Source organism: Theobroma umbraticum, unplaced genomic scaffold (assembly GCF_002168275.2).
Source record: "Theobroma umbraticum cultivar Fairchild unplaced genomic scaffold, ASM216827v3 scaffold_44.0, whole genome shotgun sequence".
Lineage (NCBI taxonomy): Eukaryota > Viridiplantae > Streptophyta > Magnoliopsida > Malvales > Malvaceae > Theobroma > Theobroma umbraticum.
Window position 1 is genome coordinate 2,787,681 of NW_018397255.1, and position 20,315 is coordinate 2,807,995.

General features: G+C 34.1%; 2 protein-coding genes across 2 annotated transcripts; both read right to left on the reverse strand.

Annotated features, from left to right (window-relative positions):
- Positions 1-11,992, reverse strand: SRFR1 (Tetratricopeptide repeat (TPR)-like superfamily protein). The gene is made up of 24 exons (XM_021418308.2): positions 11,781-11,992; positions 11,555-11,664; positions 9,941-10,764; positions 9,789-9,833; positions 9,546-9,647; positions 9,304-9,384; positions 9,024-9,090; positions 8,176-8,276; positions 7,977-8,084; positions 7,343-7,413; positions 7,159-7,215; positions 6,660-6,768; positions 6,480-6,560; positions 5,562-5,648; positions 5,012-5,218; positions 4,005-4,336; positions 3,405-3,491; positions 3,237-3,336; positions 2,045-2,136; positions 1,906-1,944; positions 1,718-1,808; positions 926-1,023; positions 529-834; positions 1-225 (listed from the first exon to the last, which is right to left on the reverse strand). The coding sequence occupies exons 1-23, from the start codon at positions 11,900-11,902 to the stop codon at positions 546-548; spliced, it is 3,300 nt and encodes a 1,099-aa protein (XP_021273983.1). The 5' UTR covers positions 11,903-11,992; the 3' UTR covers positions 1-225; positions 529-545.
- A 3,176-nt stretch (positions 11,993-15,168) lies between these two features.
- KAI2 (alpha/beta-Hydrolases superfamily protein) lies at positions 15,169-16,453 on the reverse strand. Its single transcript, XM_021418374.2, has 2 exons — positions 15,966-16,453; positions 15,169-15,791 (listed from the first exon to the last, which is right to left on the reverse strand). The coding sequence occupies exons 1-2, from the start codon at positions 16,331-16,333 to the stop codon at positions 15,347-15,349; spliced, it is 813 nt and encodes a 270-aa protein (XP_021274049.1). The 5' UTR covers positions 16,334-16,453; the 3' UTR covers positions 15,169-15,346.
- Positions 16,454-20,315: the final 3,862 nt, after the last annotated feature.

Consider the following 20,315-nt stretch of genomic DNA (forward strand, 5'->3'; position numbering starts at 1 on the left):
TTTGTTTGATGTAAATAACTAGAACACTGCATAGAGTTACAGAACTTCCAAGTTCCATTATTCTATAATGCTGTACAACATATCAATATACAACACATTTTACAACAGCACAAGGCAGTGTAGAAAGTAGAATAAAAATCTGGCCTTGAAGTAACCATGGTTGCCATTGATCTATGGGTATGCGGAAAAACCACTCCAATTTTCAACTTCATGCTGGCAATGATTCTGCAAAAAAAAAAAAACGTTAGATTGGAAAAGTTAATTCATGATCAATGAGTCGATTCCTCTGGCCCTCAAAAACAAGATCTTTCGATGGTACTAACTACCAACGAAATCAAGTTTAGTTCAAGTACATATTTGCGTCAAATCATTTGGCTTAAGTTGTCTAACTCGTGATGTTTAATAATGCCACCCCAAAGAAAAAACCAAGGTTTTAATATGCCATTTAAGAAGATAAAGATTGAGCGATGCAAAAATGATGAAAGAAAAGGATGCACAATCATACATTTTCAACCACTTCAAACCCACCTTTTTGAGTTAAGAGTTCAATCATCATATGGGCTCAAAGCAGCAACAACTGATCCTGTTGTTGCTAAAGTTGAGGCCACATCCGGAAAATCTTTCCAAGATGTCGTCATCTTTACTGATGGATAAAGCCAACTCTTAACGGAATCCACAAAAGAGTTTGGATCAAAGTTTAGAATGGCTTCCCAATCAACCTGCACACCTTTTGGGACGTTGTCTGTGAACTCCATATTAGCAGCAAGAAACAATCCAAGCAAAACAACGAAGCCAACTACTGCAGTGCCCCTTGAGAGTGGCATGAAATTGTACCTGAAAAGCAATCAAGTGTTATTTGCACTAAAAATCTTCAAGTTGTCCAAACATAAACCAATCATTTGCTGTTCTGATAGTCATGTCATACCAGTAGTACGTCATCCTTAAAATAGCTTCTCTCACATTTTCAAGGATATTGAAATCAGTGGACCCATAAGTTTCACCACAGTAAGCATTGCAAATAGCCTGAAAATCGACAAATTTGGTAAACTCAAATGTCAAAATCAATTAGGAAAACAAATAGAAGAAAGAGAGAAAGTTACTTAAAGTAATCGTATAAGGGCAAGCAAGGGGCCATTAATCAAGAGGTATCAGAAGGTAATTAGTATTTTGAATTCCTGCATTTTATGTGGATTTCACAGCATATTACCAACCAAAAAATGCAAAAAACTACATTGCTCAAATCCTCTCAAATTATGTCTCAATTCTAAAGATGAAATTTAAACACAGGTTCAGACCTAAAGAAGATATGATAAAGATATTGCAATGTGACAGAACACCTGAGGAAAACAGTAAGGCTAAATGGACATTCATGCAAGCCTTGACTGTCAAGCATATGATTCAATGAATGGACCAAAAAAATGAGGCCCCATTTACATTTTAAAGTGGTGTAGTCCATAAGCACAACAGATTAATCTACACAGCAAAGAAGAATCCAGGAGACAGTGGAACTCATTTTCATGCTATTTTCAATAGTGAGTTGTATGTTTTGGGCATTTACACATCTGTTCAAATTGAAAATCATCATAAAATTGTCTGATATAATATCAGACAAAGATGGAGGAGTAAGAACATTTTTGGTAAAGAACTGCATTAATAGACTAAGTCTGACGACTAAATATCAACCATTGGCTCATGTTTGAGATCAAGAGCAACTCACTTCCCATGCCATTGCCATTTCAGCATCAAATTCCTCCCATCTGGCAGGTGTGCAAGGTGTTCTGATTGCGAAATCATATCCACGCACCCCCCTGTGAGAATTATTCAATGTTTTTCAACCACAAAAATTAATTGAAAAAGAAAAAAAAGAATGAAATAAAAATAAAAAAGAAGTTGTCATAGACTTGCATTTTCACTAAGGTAATTCTAGTCCCTTCAAGCTGCTTCCTGAAATAAAAAGTAAACCAGCATTAGGTCATGACTAGGTTATGACAAGAAACTTTAGATTCCAAGAAGATCATCCTTCTTGAGTTGTTGGAAGCTTTACCCCTCACAGGCTGTACTGTTGCACCAAGTAGCCAACCAGAAGTCCTCACCCACAAGTTCATAAAGATCATCACAAGATTTGGCATGCACAATCTGCATGTGGTATTTTAATCTTTGCTTCATAATATTTTCATAAACAAAGGTACATATTTCCAAAAACTATTTGCAGTTAAAAATCAACCAGAATGTATGACTTAAAGGTCATACTGTGCAGAACCATGAACTCCATAACATAAAACATAAAGGAACTTCAAAGAATTCTTTAGGCTTTGTTTAGTTTACAGAAAATTTAAGGAACAGTGCATTTAAAAGAAAATGAAATACAGAATCATGAGACTTAGTTTTCTAATGTCTAAAATGATTTACTACAAAGAATATAATTAATCACAAGTAAAAAAAAAAAGTTCCATATCTTTATTTCTTCAATTATTTTTACTTATTTAACCACTGTTAATAACTTGATGCTTCACAAACACTGCAAATCATATGCTCTTTTTGCATTGAATTTTAGATTAATCAAATTAAAACTGATATATAGCAAACTAAAGCCTATGGTAACTCTTAAAAGGAAGGAAATAAAACTCAAATTCCAATTAAAGATATATCAAGAACAAATTTCTTCACAATGTGATTTTGACCGAACAGTTCATGGATTTTAAGTACATAATATATTTTAAATATTAAAAATCTTGTAAGAAAATATGTTATTGCATCTTCAACATCCATTAATTTAAAATCTCTCCTACAGTATCATGGCCATAATTGCAAATTTAATTACTTAAAAATTTTCTAAACATTCATGTAGGTTTCTAATTCTTAAAATTTCATGCCAGCCATTGTTAAATTACAAGCAGAACAGCCACAAAACGATGTCACCCCTATGGCTTAAAAGTCAGCAGCAACAAACATACTCCTATCCATGCAACTAATACACAATACAGTGCCTTCTGCAGGACACTACCTCTTTTCTTATTCCTTTTTCCTGGAATGCTAAGATTTGAACCTACAACTACCTCAAACTAACACTAATCCCTTTATGACTTGAGAAATCTGAAAAGTTACTCTTTCAGCACTGTTCATTTAGGGGATAAATAATCATTGCAGACTATCAAATGCTCTGCTACATGAATAAGATGGGCAATGGCAAAATTATATTACAGTTACAGGTCTAAAACCAATCAAATAGTACTTACCTTTTCTGATTTCCCCTCCTTGGATAGATCAATAATTTCATCAGCTTTGTTGTGCACAAAAAGTTTATCTTTCATGATTGTCTTTGCTATATCAAATGTTCTGCAATATCACCAAATAATGAGGATTTATAACAATACTGTTGTTAACGAATCAAACCAGATATTTACCTTTCATGATTTGGGAAATAGCGAACAACTTTTGCTTGTCCAAGGACCATAGGTGTGTGAGAACCAAATCCAGAATTGAACTCTTCACTGAATAGAAAACAGAGGAGTGCAGGCTCAGTAACCAATCATATGTTTTAGTATGAAATTCCTGAGAACAATTGAAACAATTCAAAAAATGCCAATCTGACTCATCCTAGGGTCTATAATGGTGAAAAATGATCTTCAACATCATTAGATTAGTTGATTATAATCTATGATCCTATGAGTAGAATTATGACATTTTCTCCAACTTGAATCTATACTGCAACAAGAGCAGCCTTCAATTATAGTAATTGTATATGACCCAGTGGGACTCACATGCACTGTTGGGTTAAAAACCAAATATAAATAATGAAAGAATCATTAAAAAGCACACTTTTGATATAGCAATAAAAAATCACACTTTGAATTTTTTAAAAAATTCCTGATCGAGATAGCAGAGAAATTTGTGGATGGCAAGGTCAAATCCCATGATAGATAGATAACGCAAGAGATACCAAGAAACAATTAACACATTTTTGTGTAATAATTGCAAAGGTAATAAGGTAAAACATAGCAGACCTCAACTTGTTAACCCACACAACTGGGTCACAAGGCTCAGAAATTTGTCTCCATTTGACAGCCAATGAATAAACATCTTGCCATGACATCATCAGACGACAAGATGATCTATCTTCAGTAATGCCATAGGAAGCTGATGTTTCTGAGGAATTGCTTGTACTACAACCAGCACCACCTCTGTTCTGGCTAGCCATACTGATTCTTTCCTTTCTTCGAAATCTCTTACCATTTTTTGAGCTTCTATTGGAATGCTTCCAATCCGCTTGCAAAGAACGCCATGCTTTTGACACCTTCTGTGCAATTTCGATAGCAGCTAATCCTGCCATACGATGCTGGCACACAATACAAGATGAAAAATATTTAATAAACCAAAATACAGAAAAAAAAAAGAAAAGCAAAGAAAGCCTTTTTTAAAGGGAAATCTTGAAAAACAAGGAACTTGATGGGAAGCTTTTTAGTTTTATTTTTCCTTTTTCGAAGGAGAGAGAGGGAAGAAGAAAACATGAGCATCTTTAGCTCAAAGGAATTAACATAAAGTTGAATGTTAATGTCCAAACAAACCTATGAGACAAAATTAATTAGTTGTTTTATGAAAAAACTACTATGTGATTTTTCTGATTGGTATCCAGGCAGAATTAAAAAAAATGGAACAAGAACGCAATGGACATGCTTGAAAGCAAGTCTAATAAAATTTCCAGCATCCTTGCTGCCGTTATATTGTATATACAGGCACATAAGAAACCATCCTTTTTCTTTTATGTACACATATATTTGAGAATGTTTCAAGCTGAAACAAACATGTAAGATGTTTAGTCTTTCTGCCAGAGTTTTGTAGTTTTTTATTAAGCCTGTTAAATTTAAGAAAGAGGGAAAATCTTTACCAAGTGTGAGTGGGATGGTTTATGACTTTCGAGGGAGACAAAGGGACATGGGGGAAGGTGGGGAATGGGGATAAAATAGAGAAAAAAAAAGACAAAAATAGTTCAGAATTATTCCAAATTAATCACCTGACGCCTATTGGGCAAGAAACCGGGACAGTTGTATTGGATTTTCTTGCCAATTGAGTCAGCAGCCAATAGAAGAGCAGTCTTGTGCTTTGTAACAGCAAAATCTTGCTTCCTAAGCTTTCCCTTTTTCAGAGAATCACGCAGTGGAGGCTGTCTGTAAACCTTTTCACATACATTCTTGGGGTGCAATCTTTTGCACCAATACTCCTGCATAAGTACGAATATAAGAAACTAAAAGGCCAAAAGAAAAGAGAAAAATCTCCAGCAGGAAAATAATTTAATTTTAAGCAATTTGCTTTATCATATCTTTAGCATGGCAAACTGATTTCTTTCTCAAAAATAAGATACAATCTCAAATGATTGGAAACTAAAGCCATCAAAATGAAATTAAATTTTTTATAAGGTAACATTAAAGCCAAAAAGAAAAAGGCACAAGCTTTCTGCCAAATAAGTTTAAAAGAAATACACCGGTAAACTAAAAAAGAACGCAAAACACACGCACGCAACAAGCAGCTTAAGTTTAATGATGATTATCACTATGGATTGTTACCTTGAACAGTGGATCAATATCTCCATCAAGATCAAACCAACAAAACTCACTGTTGACTTTAGAAGCTGTGTACAAAGCAATCTCTTTCTGTAAATGCAGAATTTCAAATTCAGAGACTGTAACATTCAAGTCAGGGCCAGTAACAAATATTGTCAAACAAGATGATCATTATGACAGCCAATTGCATTAGAAACTATTGTTTTTTGAGCATATTCTTCAAAACTATATGTGTCACAACAAATCCAAAACTCAAAGCAGAACAGATTTCCAAAGGCACATTTTAAGAGATGTGTTATTCCACATTTCAAAATTAACACACACAAAAAGGTAATATCATAATAATTGCACTTGAAAACTAACAGGAAAAATGGCACATATATAGGGAACGGTCAATCATAACAATACGATGGAAATGAGCATATTTTGCCTTAAATTGAAGGGCATATAACTGAGATATGCAATTGAGAGCAAAAGGCATGCACCCTAATATAGCCACCTCAACTTGAGCAGTGAGAAGGCTCTTTTGCTGCATTACACCTCACCTTTGTGCCTAGACACACACCTCGAGTTGTAAAAATGAAAACAACATAGAGAGTAGAAAAGAATTTGGAACAAGAAGAAGCCATCTGCTGTAATATAGAAAACGAAAAGCAAGGAAAACATAGAAAACTATGCATATGCCACATTTTCCATCTTCAAGTAACGACTACATAACTTTTGGGTTCAACAGAAATATCTAGTTTCAAGTGGAGGTGAAATCATATTAGGTAAAGGTTAATACTAATGACAAGAGAAAGCATGAAAGAAACAGACAGGAGATTAATATGCTAATTATTTCTTCAATTTAAACAAACATCTGAAAGAAAAAAACCTACTGAACCAAACTCATGGAAAATTTATTTCTGCATCAAAGCAAACCTGATAGAAGGCCAAGCATTGAAGCACAAACTTTTCCATCGAATCCAGTTCAACATCTAGTGCAGCATCATAGTCCTTGATCTGTGAATGTCAAGTGTTTGTACTGTAAACTAATGCCAAAGAGCAACAAGGTAGAGTTATAATTTAACCAGAGTATCTTAATTCAAAATTCTTAGTTACCGCCTCAGCATATTCTCCAATAGCATGATAGCATGAAGCTCGTAAGTACAAACACTCAATATTCGAGTTTTCAATGCTCAACCCAATTGATAAATCCTTAATAGCCTTCCTGTGACAGCGAATTTGAGTCTCTTAAGCACAGATGAGAAAATGATAGTTGTAAAGAAGAACAACCTCAAGTGAACAGATAAAGTAATAAAAGATTGGGAATAAAACCAATATTGATGGTTGACATTCACAACTACAACTGACAGTAATGCTAAACAGCAAATGCTTCAGTTACAGTTGGGCCATCCTAAGGATCAATGGAATATTTTAACATCAGAATTTCAGTAGGAAAAATGAGTAATTCCATTCAATGAGTGATTTTCCCTTGAGAATGGAACATATTCAGAGAACAATTATATCAGAGATGGTTCACATGATCATTAGAATGATAAGTACATGAAATTGAATCAGAGAACTAAACCATTCACAAAATTACAGTTGATTGGCACACCTGTGCTCTCCCATCCCATGGAGTAATAGCCCACGTAGGTGATATGCTTTAGAATACCTATTAGAAAGCATTAATGATATCAAATTTAGAAAAAAGCTAAAGCAAACAATTTAATAAAGTCTGGAAAACAAACACACATCATTCTAGGAGGGATAGGATTGCTAAGAACACAAAAAAAACTTACCTTCCATCAATTTGTATAACTTGTCCAAGGCATTCCAAAGCCTTTTCAGAGTTTGCTAGATCTTGATAGAACTGCCAGGAAATCAATTAGTCATGCCACAAGATATTTAAAGCAGCTTAATGGAGGAAACTAATTTTATTAACCATAAAATAGTTTTCTTACAGATGCAAACACATGATCACTCACTAACATACTTGTCAGCCACTACAAAACTGCCCAAGGATATCACAGTCATGTATCACACATTTAATAGCTTGATGGAGAAAAATAGTTTTACAAGACAAAACATTAGTTTCTAGCAAATGCACACAAATGGTTTTCAGTGCCATACACTGCTGGGCCCTACCTACAGAATCCTATGAAAATTGGCATTCTTTGATCTTGAAACCCCCCCTCCTCCTCCTCCTCCTCCTCCTGAATTATTCATAACATCATGACTTGGATATGCCCAATTTTCAACTTCTCAGCTGAAAACAGTGTTTACTACTCATATTGGTAAATTATAGTATAAAAAAAAAAGGTACCGGTTATTTTGACACATTTTTATGAATAATCATGGAACTTAACTTTTGAGAGCACATTTAGGCCCTGATAGAAATTCTGTGGATAAAGCACGATAATCACTTGTAGTTACCTGGGTAAGATGAGCCCAGGCTTCAAGAAAACTTTGGTCAAGTTCGATAGACTTCAAGTGTGCCTCCTCAGCCCTTTTATATTCACCAATTGAAGATAATGCCAACCCCTATGAGCATGAGGACCAGATATTGAAACAGAAGTCCAAAGAGTATCAGATTCCTCCAAAATCAGCAAGGTTAGAGATGCTTAGTACTAACCAAATATGTGTATGCAGACTTGTTATTCTTATCAAGCTTCACACATGAAGATAGGTCTTCAACAGCAGCATTGAAATCCTTAAACTTGAAATTTACTATTCCTGCATTAAGTACAAATTCCACAGATCAGTACTTCGCCACAAAGTTGTCACGATTTTCTTGTAACAATATTCTTTTGTAATATAACTGCAAGTATATCAATTGGAGCTTACAACAATCCCCTTGTTGTTTAACTGTGTTCAATAGGGCTATGAATATTTACAACTGAACAGATAGGAAGAACACACTTGAAGTAATCAAACACAAATATGACATACCTACTTCTGACATTTAAATTGAACAAAAAATTGGGATTAAGGTCAAATTTGCGAATATACTATGACTCAGTTTTAAATTTGGCCACTGTTCTTCAATTAATGAATTTTGCCACTGTAATTTTAATTTTGTTGATTTTTGGACAAAATGTAATGAAATTATAATATTTCACAGAATATTTTGTTAAATGGAATAGGCAAATTTTACCACTATACTTTTAATCTTGTTCATTTTTGAACAAAACATAATGAAATTGAAATATTTCATGGAATATTTTGTTAATGCAGATGGCAAATTTCCATCAATTCTGTTACTGTATGTCCAAAAAACAACGAAATTGAAAGTAAGTGGCAAAACTCACGAAATGGAAGTACAATGGAAATTCAATACAAACCCAAAGTACAGTGGCAAATTTGACCTTAATACAAAACAAAAAAGGTAAACAAAAATTCTTCAATGTATGAGTTAGCAAGTTGACAGCAAGCAGGAATTTAAGGAAATGAAACTTTGAAAGAGTGGATTGAACAAGTTACCTCTTTCATGTAATATATCAGCTGAATTTGGATCAAACTCCAATGCTTTGGTTAGGTCTTGAATTGCCTAGCACAAAGATGCAATGAAAGATGTCAAATTTGAATTATGAAAAGTGCTAAGCTCTTTTATTTCCTTCACAAATGAAATCCTAAAAAATTTAGTGAAATGACAGGCACTAAAAGTTTACGTCATTTAGTTCATAGGGTAGAAAGAAACTACTAAGAAGTTTTTCTTTGGGTAGAAAGAAAATAAGAGAATGAACTCGTAAAAGAGTCTCACCTCAACAGATTCTCCTAAGGCAGCCCGAGCCTGGCCTCTCCTTTTCCAAGCCTCACCAGCTGATGGTTTTGATTGAATAGCCTAAATGAAAAATTAATCATATGGAGCATAGAAATTAGAAGCCATCACTCACCGGCAGATGGTTTTGATTGAATAGCCTAAACAAAAAATTAATCATATGGAGCATAAAAATTAGAAGTCATCACTTTTTTTAGACAGCTGAATCATCAAGATTTATGTACCTTGGTAAAATCAGCAATAGCAGCTTCAAGCTCTCGTTGGAATGCATATGCAGTCCCTCTTCCTATTAGTGCCTCAGGATATGTAGGATCCTCTTTCAGTATCTGCATGATATCAAAAAATTACAAAAAAAAGAAAAAAGTTCTTAAAAATTTTATGTGATAAAAAAAGACAGAAAAAGACCGCAAAGGCCACCCCAACATGGCAGAAACCTACAAGGAAAAGTAAAGATACCAAAGATTTACCTGGTCAAATATAGATATCGCGTAAGCATAATTCCCTTCATTAACCTGCAAAAAGAAAGATTGCATGTCAAGCAGAATGCATAACTCAAGTTTTTTACAGTACAAATAGTGATTGCATCAAGTTGAAAACCACAAAATGTGTCAAAACATACCTGTGCAATGCCCCTTGATAGGCGAAAATCTACACTGATTGACTTAGTCTTTGAAATCTTAGCAACACAGAACTTCTTACTCCTCTTGTTTTCATCAGTTAATTCACTATGTATGTCAGATATGTTATTTGACGAACTGTGACTTCCAGTTATATCACTCGAGTTACTGGAAATGACAGAGGATTTACTGCATTGTTCTGATTTCTCAATTAGATCACTGAATGCATCAGAGTCATCCCTTGGTTTGTCAAAATTAATATGAGGTCTATTCATCTCATTTGCACTGGTTAGATCACTGAATCCTATGTCACAATTATCACCAGTAGTGCTACTGTTCTCAGAAGCATCTGCAGACTCTGTACCTAGCTTAGATCCATCACTTAACTCATTGAGGCTTTTGTGTGTTTTGCCATTTGTGTCAGATGCAAACTCAGATAAAGAAATTGATGACAAATTCCTCTTGTCCTCACTTGGTCTATTGTGTGTTTTAAAATTGTCAGTAGATTTGTTGTGGAACTTTGACACATCCATATGCTCTTCAAATAATCTAGAGGAATTGTAATTATTTTGATGCTTGAGAGTTTCATTTGACTTTCCATTGGCGTAAGGTCTTGATTCAGATACAGGAGTAGATAACTTGGGCTCAGCTACATGGTTGTCACTAGTGACACTTCTGTCTTGTTTGCCTGGTTTCGCTACTGTCAAAAGCTCTTCCAGTTCCAGCAATTGCTTCAAATCAGCAGACTGCCGCAAAGCATGATCATACCCTTGCTCCCACACAGCAATAGCATCCTCTTTCCTTCCCAGCGCAGAAAATGCACAGCCTAAATGAGGAAAACAAAAGCACTGAGTGTGAGTACACTGCCCCAAAGACAAGACAATAGATTTGCATTTTACCATCAAATAAACAGTGATGATTCAGAAAAAGCATCAAGGATGCCCTGAAGAGATAGATAACAAGACATCAACAATTGCATAAAGAATGCAAAAATTCACCAGAAAATCTAAAGACAAGGGAAAGGTCACTTTGATTATAATTCTACATTAGATTAGTAATCAAATCTATTATTATCTTATTACTTTTAAGTCTTATCTGATGACGGAAAACCACAACTGACTTTCAAATTTGAGACAGAAAGAGAGAGAGAGCTTTTAATCACTGTTCTTGAGTCTTGACTATATTATTACATGTAATTTCCAGTTAATTGTTGGAAATAGGTTCTATCCTAATCCATGATCATGTCTATCATAGTAAACTATATTCAAAGAAGCCAAACTCAGAAATTAGTTTTAGCGTTTGAACCAAAATGTGCATTGCGGGACTCAGAAGCAAATATAACAACTAATTTAACCCCAAATTCACTAACTATAGTAAAACCACCAGAATTGAAGCATTCTGGTTAGTACTATAAACTCACAGCCCTAGAACTCAATTTTTGGACTGAAAACGGATGCCCGAATCGATAAAATATTCCAATTAATCTAAATTTAAATTAATATCAAACTAAATTGATTCTAAACAAGAGAAAAATCAAGTGCCAAATAATGTAATTAACAAGTCAAATAATACTGAAAGACTTGGATTTTAAGGATCAAAGAAAATAAAAAAAATACCTTTAAGAATATAAGCTTGAAGAAGCGTAGGATCAAGCTGAAGCGCCTTATCACAGTCTTTAATCACGTGCTTATGAAGCTCCAATTGACTATAACAAAACGCTCGATTGCTGTTACCAAAAGAAATATTGATTAGCAAAATGAAAATGTAACGGAAAAATGAAATAAATTTTGGCAAAAAATTGAAGATCGATGGGTATAAAATCAGAAAAAGTTTCTCACGGACCAGATGTCTTGGATTGCGCAAGACTGAGTGAGGAGCGAGTCTAGGACTCGGATTGCCTTGGACCAGTCACGGGAGCTACAGAGTTTGGCGAGTTCGACTCGCTCGGAGATAGCTGAGTTCATGGTGACTGAGTTAGGAGAGCCAGTTTGGGTCAGGAGTTGATATGAGAAGTGGCGAGGAAGGCGAAAGGAGGGAGCAACGGTGACGAAGAAATCGAGTACGGTGATGGTGGGGAAAGGTTTATGGCACGTGCGGATGACACGTGTAGAACTAATTTTGACCCATTTTCGTTTTGGTCTTTGAGAATTGCCAAATCGGTGACTAGGGATAGTTCCTGGGGCTCGTCTTGAGGTGCGTGGGCTGCAGCCCGGAATTTACGCTTACAAAGGCCACCGTTCGGGAGTTGATGCTTCTCCTGGCCCTTGCTAAAATGGTTTTTTGACTTGGTTTTTGGCAAATCTTTCATTAACATTAAATCAATTATCATTAATTCCCAAATTATGCAAGCAATGGTACTTTCTTTTATTCAAACTATTTAACCTATAAATAATCCAAATTTAAATATCAAATCAAATACATTATCAGATCATATATTATGAATTACTTTTATTCAAATTTAATAACAAAACTTCACAAGTCTAAGACATTATAAATTCGATTTACACGTGTTTTTTTTTTCAATTTTATGTTGAATTCTTTCAATTATATTTATAAGTTCTACAATGCTCATTTTTAATTTGCTAAACATGGTAGTGTTGCCTTTATCTTTTTTCTTTCTAAAAGAATAAACAGGTCCAAAACGGAAGTTTTAATTAAGTAGTTAAAAAAGTTGACTCTACTTATCCCTTGAACGTTACTTCAATTTCCCTGTAAACTCTCAAGCAATTGCAGTCATTAATCCGATGTTGAATGGACCACCAAAAAAAAAAGGATAAGTGGTATTAATAATGAACCATAAATTAAGCATTAATTACTGCTACTCTGCATTTGGAAAAACAAGAATTGTTCCAACTCCAAAAGCACATGCATCAAAATCAATGTGGAAAATTAACTGATTTCATTGGGAGGCAAATGTCAGGCAACCCGACCCGACCAACAGTTATCCTTTTTGCCACGTGATGTGGCCTGCATTTGAGTGCATAGAGATGCTTCCCGGCAATGCAAGTAAAGTTTTGATGCATGTATTCTTTTTCCAAAGAAAAAGCAAGGAAAGAGCACTATTCTTAAAAGGCTGGTGTAGTTATAAACTTGTATTTGATCCTTCAACTATGGTCTTATATGTAATTACTTGCGCACTTTTAATCTAATCTCAGATCAAGACGGAAATATGTAAAAAGCAAGCATGCATTATTCATCGACAAAATAAAATTCAAAATTCAATTGGGTTGACAAATTCCATTAGACTTTTAAATTTATTGGCATTGCAAAAATAATGTAATGGCTTATGCAATTTGATGAGGTATGCTTCGTCATCAATTTTGTTTTTCTTTTCAATTATTAATATTATTTTGTTTTATTTTATTTTTGGTATAATATTTGAAAACATTTTTAAATTATTTAAAAAAATTAAATACATTTTATTTTTTATTATATTTAATTAAGTATTATATTTTATTTTAAATTAAATAAGTCTTCATCATTAATAATTAATTAATTATCATTTTATACTAATGTGGTATTGATGAGATAATAATGTTGATAGTAAATATGTCACATGATGATGTTATTAGGTCACATAAATATGTCATGTTATCATTTATTATGGCATGTCATCATATTATGTCAATGTTATAAGACATAAAATAACAAATAATATTTTTATTAATAATAATTAGTTAACTATTAATTATAAAATTATTTAATTTAAAATAAAAATATAAAAATTTAATTAAAAATAAAAAATTATTATTTTTGAAATAGTTCATGTACTTTTTTTTAGATATCATGCCTTTTTATTTTTTTTCTCCATTATCTTTTGCAAATGCCCCTCAAACCCTGACTCTTCCTTCTCCCTTGCCCTTTGTTTAGACATTGTCAGGACAAGAAAAAAAATTCAACAATGTTCTCAAGTTGGGCCGGATCTTAGATTGTGAATGTGAACTTGGACCAAACACTAAATTGGACGGACCTTGGACTAAAACAGACTCATGAACATGTTTAAATGTCGAAGAGTTGAAAGCAACAATGGACTACCTATAAATATGTCATATTCGTTCAGAAATATTACCATTGCACGGAAAGCAAGCATGTCCATGGAATTTTACAACCCAATGAACCAATGAGGTGCATGCCAGCGCAAAGAAGGGCCTTATATGGTACAGACAACAGAGCCATTGAACCATAAGTCAATGAGACAATGACTGGTGACACAAGAGTTATTATTACAAGACAGTGGTTTTACATTGTATCAAAACCTAGATAACCAGGTCCAGGTCAAACTTATGTTTGATTTCCCATTAAACTAAAAAACTTCTAGGAAAAGTATAAATACAAAATCTCCTATTTCATTTTACTTTTGTCAGCTAATGTGACAAAAGCTATTGATAGTGAGCGATACTAACTATAGCCCACATTACATTGCTGAATTTGAGCCAAATCTATGCTTAACTTTCAACTTGGATTTGACCATTGTGAGATTAAGGTGCATTATTTCATCTAGACATTCACACCTTGCCCTGCAAAGAACAGAGAGAGACAAAGAACTGCTGCACTATTTTGAATAAAATGACCCAATGATGACTCTCAAAGGAAAATTATTGGAGAAAAACAAGCCAAATAAATACAAACCTTTTGATTCTTTTTTCAGTATCAATGTGCACATAAAAACAGATCAAGATTCTTTAGTTGATTTATTTTGAGTCTCAGACCGAAACCAGCCAAAGCGACAACTGTCCCCACTCTGGAACTACCAAAATATTTTAAAGGAAAACAAAAGTCCAAGTTTTATTTTTTTTATTTTTTAAAATACCAGGTTTTTATTTTAAATGAAAATTAATTAATAAAAACGAATCGCTGTCAAGTTAACGTGGCTCCAGATCTGATATCTTCTACTTCATCAACATCCGCTGTCCGCTAAGGGGAAGAGGCTTGAACCCTTTGGCCCGATTTTCTAACAACGAAAGCGCCATGTCATGCCGACTTTGCAAATTGCTAATTAATTAAACTCTTTGACAAATCGTACCGTGGGTCAAATAATTAAGCAGTTTTGGCCACCCCCGGATGGCGGAAGCCCCAACCCCGCGGCCCATTGTGACACGTGTCTAATCAGAGCACTTTATTTTCCTTGGTGCTCAGTCGAACACACCAACACAATTCGGAACATACACGTCATTTTCCTATTATCAAACAGACGAATTTAATTCAACGCTTGGTATTAAAAAGAAAAAAGTAAAAGGAAAAAGAGAAAGCCCCCCGGCAGCCAAACAGTTGCAATGGAATCAGCTTCCTAATCACAATTAACTTCTCAAAAACTTGAGATTAACATTACAGATTATTAAAATTGGAAACAAACTTAACAATAATAATATAAACCTGGTTTAGCGAAATAGTAGTAGAAGTAGTACATTTCATGCCGTGATATCGTTACGAATGTGCCTAAGGAGCACAGGGATGACGATATCAGGGGAGCTAAGCTGAGGGAGGTGACCATCGGATGACATGACTTCAACGATTGATTCGCCGCCGAGGTTTTGGTGTAAGTATTCAGACACGACGACGGGAACAGCTAAGTCTTTTATACTTTGGAGGATGTGACAAGGGACCGTGACAAGGGTGAGGATTCGTCTCATGTCACTTTGGAATATGGTCTGAGCCACGCTTAGGGCTATGTCAGGTCTCATGTTGAAGAGGGTACGGCTGAATTCTTGAACCGCCACGGATTCCAGGTCGCCTCCCACGGCTAGTGGTGCGAACCCTGAACACCAGGCCTTGTAGTTGGCTCCCATTGCCTCGAAGAGTTGGTCCAGTTCTTCTTGCTCGAATCCCCCATAGTAATCCACATCATTGAGATACCTAAACAATAACAAGTTGAATATAAAAACAAATAAGAAACTAAGAAAGGATCGTTTTAGTAACAAAAAATGAAACAATTGACTGGAAGTAATTTAATAGATCTTACATCTCACTGAAAGCTACTCATGTAAGTTTAAAAAAACAGAGAACTATAATATTCTTTTTTGTTTTTACCTGGGGGAAGCAGAAAGCATGATGATTTTGGAGAAGAGATCAGGGCGAGAAATGGAAGCTAAGGCACCGACCATAGCAGAAACAGAATGAACAACAAGAATACAAGAATCAACCTGGAGCTCTTCAAGGATAGCAAGCAAATCATAAGAATAACCCTCAAGAGTAGCGTAACGATTGAAATCAAAGTATTCCGGGTTTGTAGTTCCGGCTCCCATGTTGTCATACAAAACTACGCGGAACTCCTCCACCAGGTGAGGAACTAAGTGCTTCCAAACCGACTGGTCCGTGCCAAATCCATGAGCCAAAACTATGACTCGATCGCCTGAACCCAAAACCTTCACGTTGTGAGCTTCTTCCACGATCCCCATAATTCGTTGTTTTCCCACCAAAGCCTCGCTTTGCAGACTACGGGAAAAGACCGCAAAAGTGATTGAGCTTTCACATGTGGGTTTATTTATTTGTATGTACAGTTGATATCTCTTGCCCTTTTGAAGGCAGTTGACGAGGCAGATGGATAATAAGGACCGCAGATGACGACATTTTTGGAATAAGATTATTGGGTTCTTTTTACAGTCTGCACAAGCATTCACTCCCTATTTTAAATCGGACCATGAAGAGCGGTTTGGGATGATCATATTATGTGATTTGATTGTGATTGATCTGAATTTTTTAAAGTAAATTTTAAATAATTAAAATTGAAAATTTGTTTAAGCATGAATAAATAAATTAATTTTAAATAGAGAATATTTACAGAGTAATATTAATAATTAAATCTTTGTGGAAACATAAATTATTTATAAAATACTAATTAAAAAAATTATAAGATGTTGGGTGAAAAAAAAATTAAAACTATAAAAATTGAAATTTATTCTTTTCTTTAATAGTTGAGTTAAACAATTTCCTAATAGGACACGACACCGATAGGTCCGGTTACCCTGACTATAAGGCTAAGTTTACTGTATTGTTGCCAGATGGAGCTGACAATGAGATCCAACCTTTGATTGCGAGTGGTGGAAGGGACTCTCCTTCTCACTTTTCCCCTGTTCTTTCTTCTTTTTGTTTTTTCTCTTTTCCTATTCCAATTACAATCAAACTTAATTTCCTACAATTTATAAGGGTTTCAAAAAAAAATTCTAAAAATTTATACTACTACTACTACTATTATGAATATTAATGTGTTTTCGTAGATTCTTTCCATCCAAAGTTATATGTTAATCTAATCTCTATATGTTTGATGATGATATTTTATTAATGTTTATAATTTTTTAATTTTCGAGAAACACCTCAATTTGATTGTTAAAATTTAAAATTTATAATTTCTCTAACTTGAAATTTTTATTTTTTCCGATCAAAATATGTGTTTTCTTTAGTACAATTGCCATAAATTTATAAAAAAAATTACTTTAAAAATAAAGGTAAAAGGGATGTGGAAATTTTGTTTGAGCCATACCAAAACTCATTACTTTGTTGGTATCAGTATAAATAATGCCACCTAGTGGGGATTCGTAGGTGAGCTGTTAGTGTGTTAAATTTGCTTAAAAATTTGTATGTACCGACCACTATGGTATTATATAGCCAAAATAATATATCATTAAGCTACATATAAATTAATTAATGGTTCTGATATTAAATAAAAGATTTTTCGATAAAAGAATTCTTTAAATATCTGGATAATATCGTATTCAATGTGCATCTTGTAAACGGCCAAAACAAAGAAATATCAGCATCTTGTATTTAAGATCTGGAAGGTGCCCTCTCATTTTCTCCCTCTTTCTCTCTATGATGTGTCTTACATACTTTTTTTCCTTCTAAGCCCACCAAATTCAAGTGATATCGGTAGTATAAATGAGAAAATTCGTTAATTTCATTCTTGCTTTTAGAAAAGTACGTAGAAAGTGAAAGACAAATTTTTATTTTTATTTTTTACCTTTAAAATATTGTAAGATAAAATTTTGCACCAATTATTACTGTAAATTGTTCAAGGTAGAAGGGAATTTTGAATTCTCAATGTTGTTGCTGTCAAAATATAGTAAATTTAACCCTTGATACATTATCCAACAATAGATGCACATTTACTCCAATTCAATAATGGGATTTAATTTGGCTAAATAATAAATAAGCCATCCAATTATATCAAGAAAGTTAATATAATAAATGACTTATTTGAATGTAATAAAATATAATAAATAAGTCATTAAATTCTTATTTTGAATTAAATAAATTCCTTTCATTAGCCGTTAGTTAACATATGATCAATAATTTTCTATGTCACATAATCTGCAACATGACATGTTAACGTGTTATCTTGAATTCTTCTAATAACTAAAATGTGTATCATGCATAAATTTAATTGGGATTTGTGCTGGTGGAGGAGCTGGATCGAAAAAAAGAGAGATTCTAGTTGTAAGATATCTAATGAGATTGGTTTAAATTAAGAAAATAATAATTAGTTAAAAACCAATGATAATAAGTTTAAAGTAATTAGTTTTTTTAAAATTTTTTGTTTCAAATTCCTAATTAATAAATTTTTAGATTTTTGAATAGCTAAAAAGAAAAAACTCAATTCTTAATCAATAATTTTTGATGCTATGTGGCAGATGATATAGTATAAAAAATTGTTATCCGTACCATTGACCAACGGAAGTTAGTTCTGTTAGTCAACGGTTAATGAAATAGATTTATTTGACTTAAAATAAAAATTTAAAAATTTATTTGAATATATTAAAAAAATAAAAATTAAATTAATTTTTTTAATATAACTCAAGAGTTTATCTGTGTATTTAGCCATTTAATTTTTTTTATCTTCAAAATAAGACCTTTGTCTTAGATGGTAAAATTGGGTAAAAAGAGAAAAAGAAGAAGGAGTGACACAACAAATTCTAGCATTAATGACATCAAAATTATGATGTGGTTCTTATCTCATACCTTGTTACATTTTGTATAAATGACTTACAAAATGTCCCCATCACAATTTCAGTTGTGTTCCTGAGCAAGCTACCTATGTTGTTCATGGAAATATCTAAGCTAGACATCTTCTCATGACTTGTTCTCCATTCATTCAAATAGTGTGTGCTCCTTGTGGCTGCCCGACATCAGTAGGGCCGAAAGGAATTCATCGCAACACCTAATTTTCCATACAATCATTCACTCTGTTTTCACCACTGTTTGTTCTAGTTGCTTTTCTCACACCAACCGAATGGTTAAGCACGCAAATATTTTCACTGGAACTAATAATAGAGTTAAAAATGTTATAAAACTGTACCAGATGATGTGTTTAGTCTGTTAATTCTTTGGCTCATCGTTTTTCAACGTGAAAACTTACAACTCTCTGATCAGACGAATGATATACGTTACGTGGTGTTGGTTTGCGCGGTGAATATTAAGGTAGGCCATAATCAATTACTATAATAGGATATGCTCAAATAGTACTCGGAAATTGCAATCAATTCAACTGAATATTCATTGTGATGTTAAGAGGAAGGTACGCAGAAACTAGAAACACAATATGAACAGCTTTAGTTAAAATTTTAGTGATTGTTTTGTTACCAATTCTACTAGGAAATTGAAGTTCAACATTCTTATCCCCTATCTCTAGGCGTTGCCCGAGCGTACCTACCAGCTACTTTTATCATTTCTTCGAAATTCTATTGGATTCATGCTGCGGCACATTCACGTCCCGTCGAATATGCCGGATGGGCGATGGATAGGTGATGTCAAGGCTTTTTACATAAGGAGGAAAAGATAGCATCAGGAACCACATACGCAGGTGGTCCAATGGGATTTATGGCATTTAGCTCCTTGACCCTTATCCGAGAATATGAATTGTGAGGTTACTTCGCAAAAGGAAGGACCAGAGCTGCAGGGACGTTGATCTAACGGAGGCCTGGACTTTGAAGCTCCTGTTTTTGGGCAACACGTCACCCACTTGTTTCAATCATGGGCCTGAAGAATTGGCCCCTTAGTTGACGTTGATGATTCAAACCCTTTTTAATGTTTTTACCAATTACTATTACCTTTCATGGCATTTTCCCTTCGCCTTATCACCTTTTTTATTCCCTCTGGTGAGCCATTACTGGGCCAAGAACGGTGTAGCTGTTAGTTAAGCTCCAACCAACACATGGGCGAAATACCCCACCAATTAATTGGTTTTGGAGCTGTATTGTGAAGGGAAATCTCTTTGTGGACCGTGCTGGGAACATATTTTAGGATGATGAAAGGCAAGCTTGGAATGGCCAGACATGGTATTTTGTGCAAAGAAGTTGGCAGAATTTAATCATTTATGGGATACCCATTTTCCTTGAAGGAAAAAGTAGCTGGGGCAGTGGAAATAATAGTGGTAGTTTCGTGTGG

Excerpts from the sequence above, each read along its gene's own strand:
- KAI2 (XM_021418374.2), bottom strand. The coding sequence starts at position 16,333 with ATGGGGATCGTGGAAGAAGCTCACAACGTGAAGGTTTTGGGTTCAGGC. Across the intron at positions 15,792-15,965 it reads ATGCTTTCTGCTTCCCCCAG|GTATCTCAATGATGTGGATT; the intron begins GTAAAAACAAAA and ends GTTATTGTTTAG.
- SRFR1 (XM_021418308.2), bottom strand. The coding sequence starts at position 11,902 with ATGAACTCAGCTATCTCCGAGCGAGTCGAACTCGCCAAACTCTGTAGC. Across the intron at positions 9,834-9,940 it reads TATCAAGGGGCATTGCACAG|GTTAATGAAGGGAATTATGC; the intron begins GTATGTTTTGAC and ends TTCTTTTTGCAG. Across the intron at positions 4,337-5,011 it reads TCTTGCCCAATAGGCGTCAG|CATCGTATGGCAGGATTAGC; the intron begins GTGATTAATTTG and ends ATTGTGTGCCAG.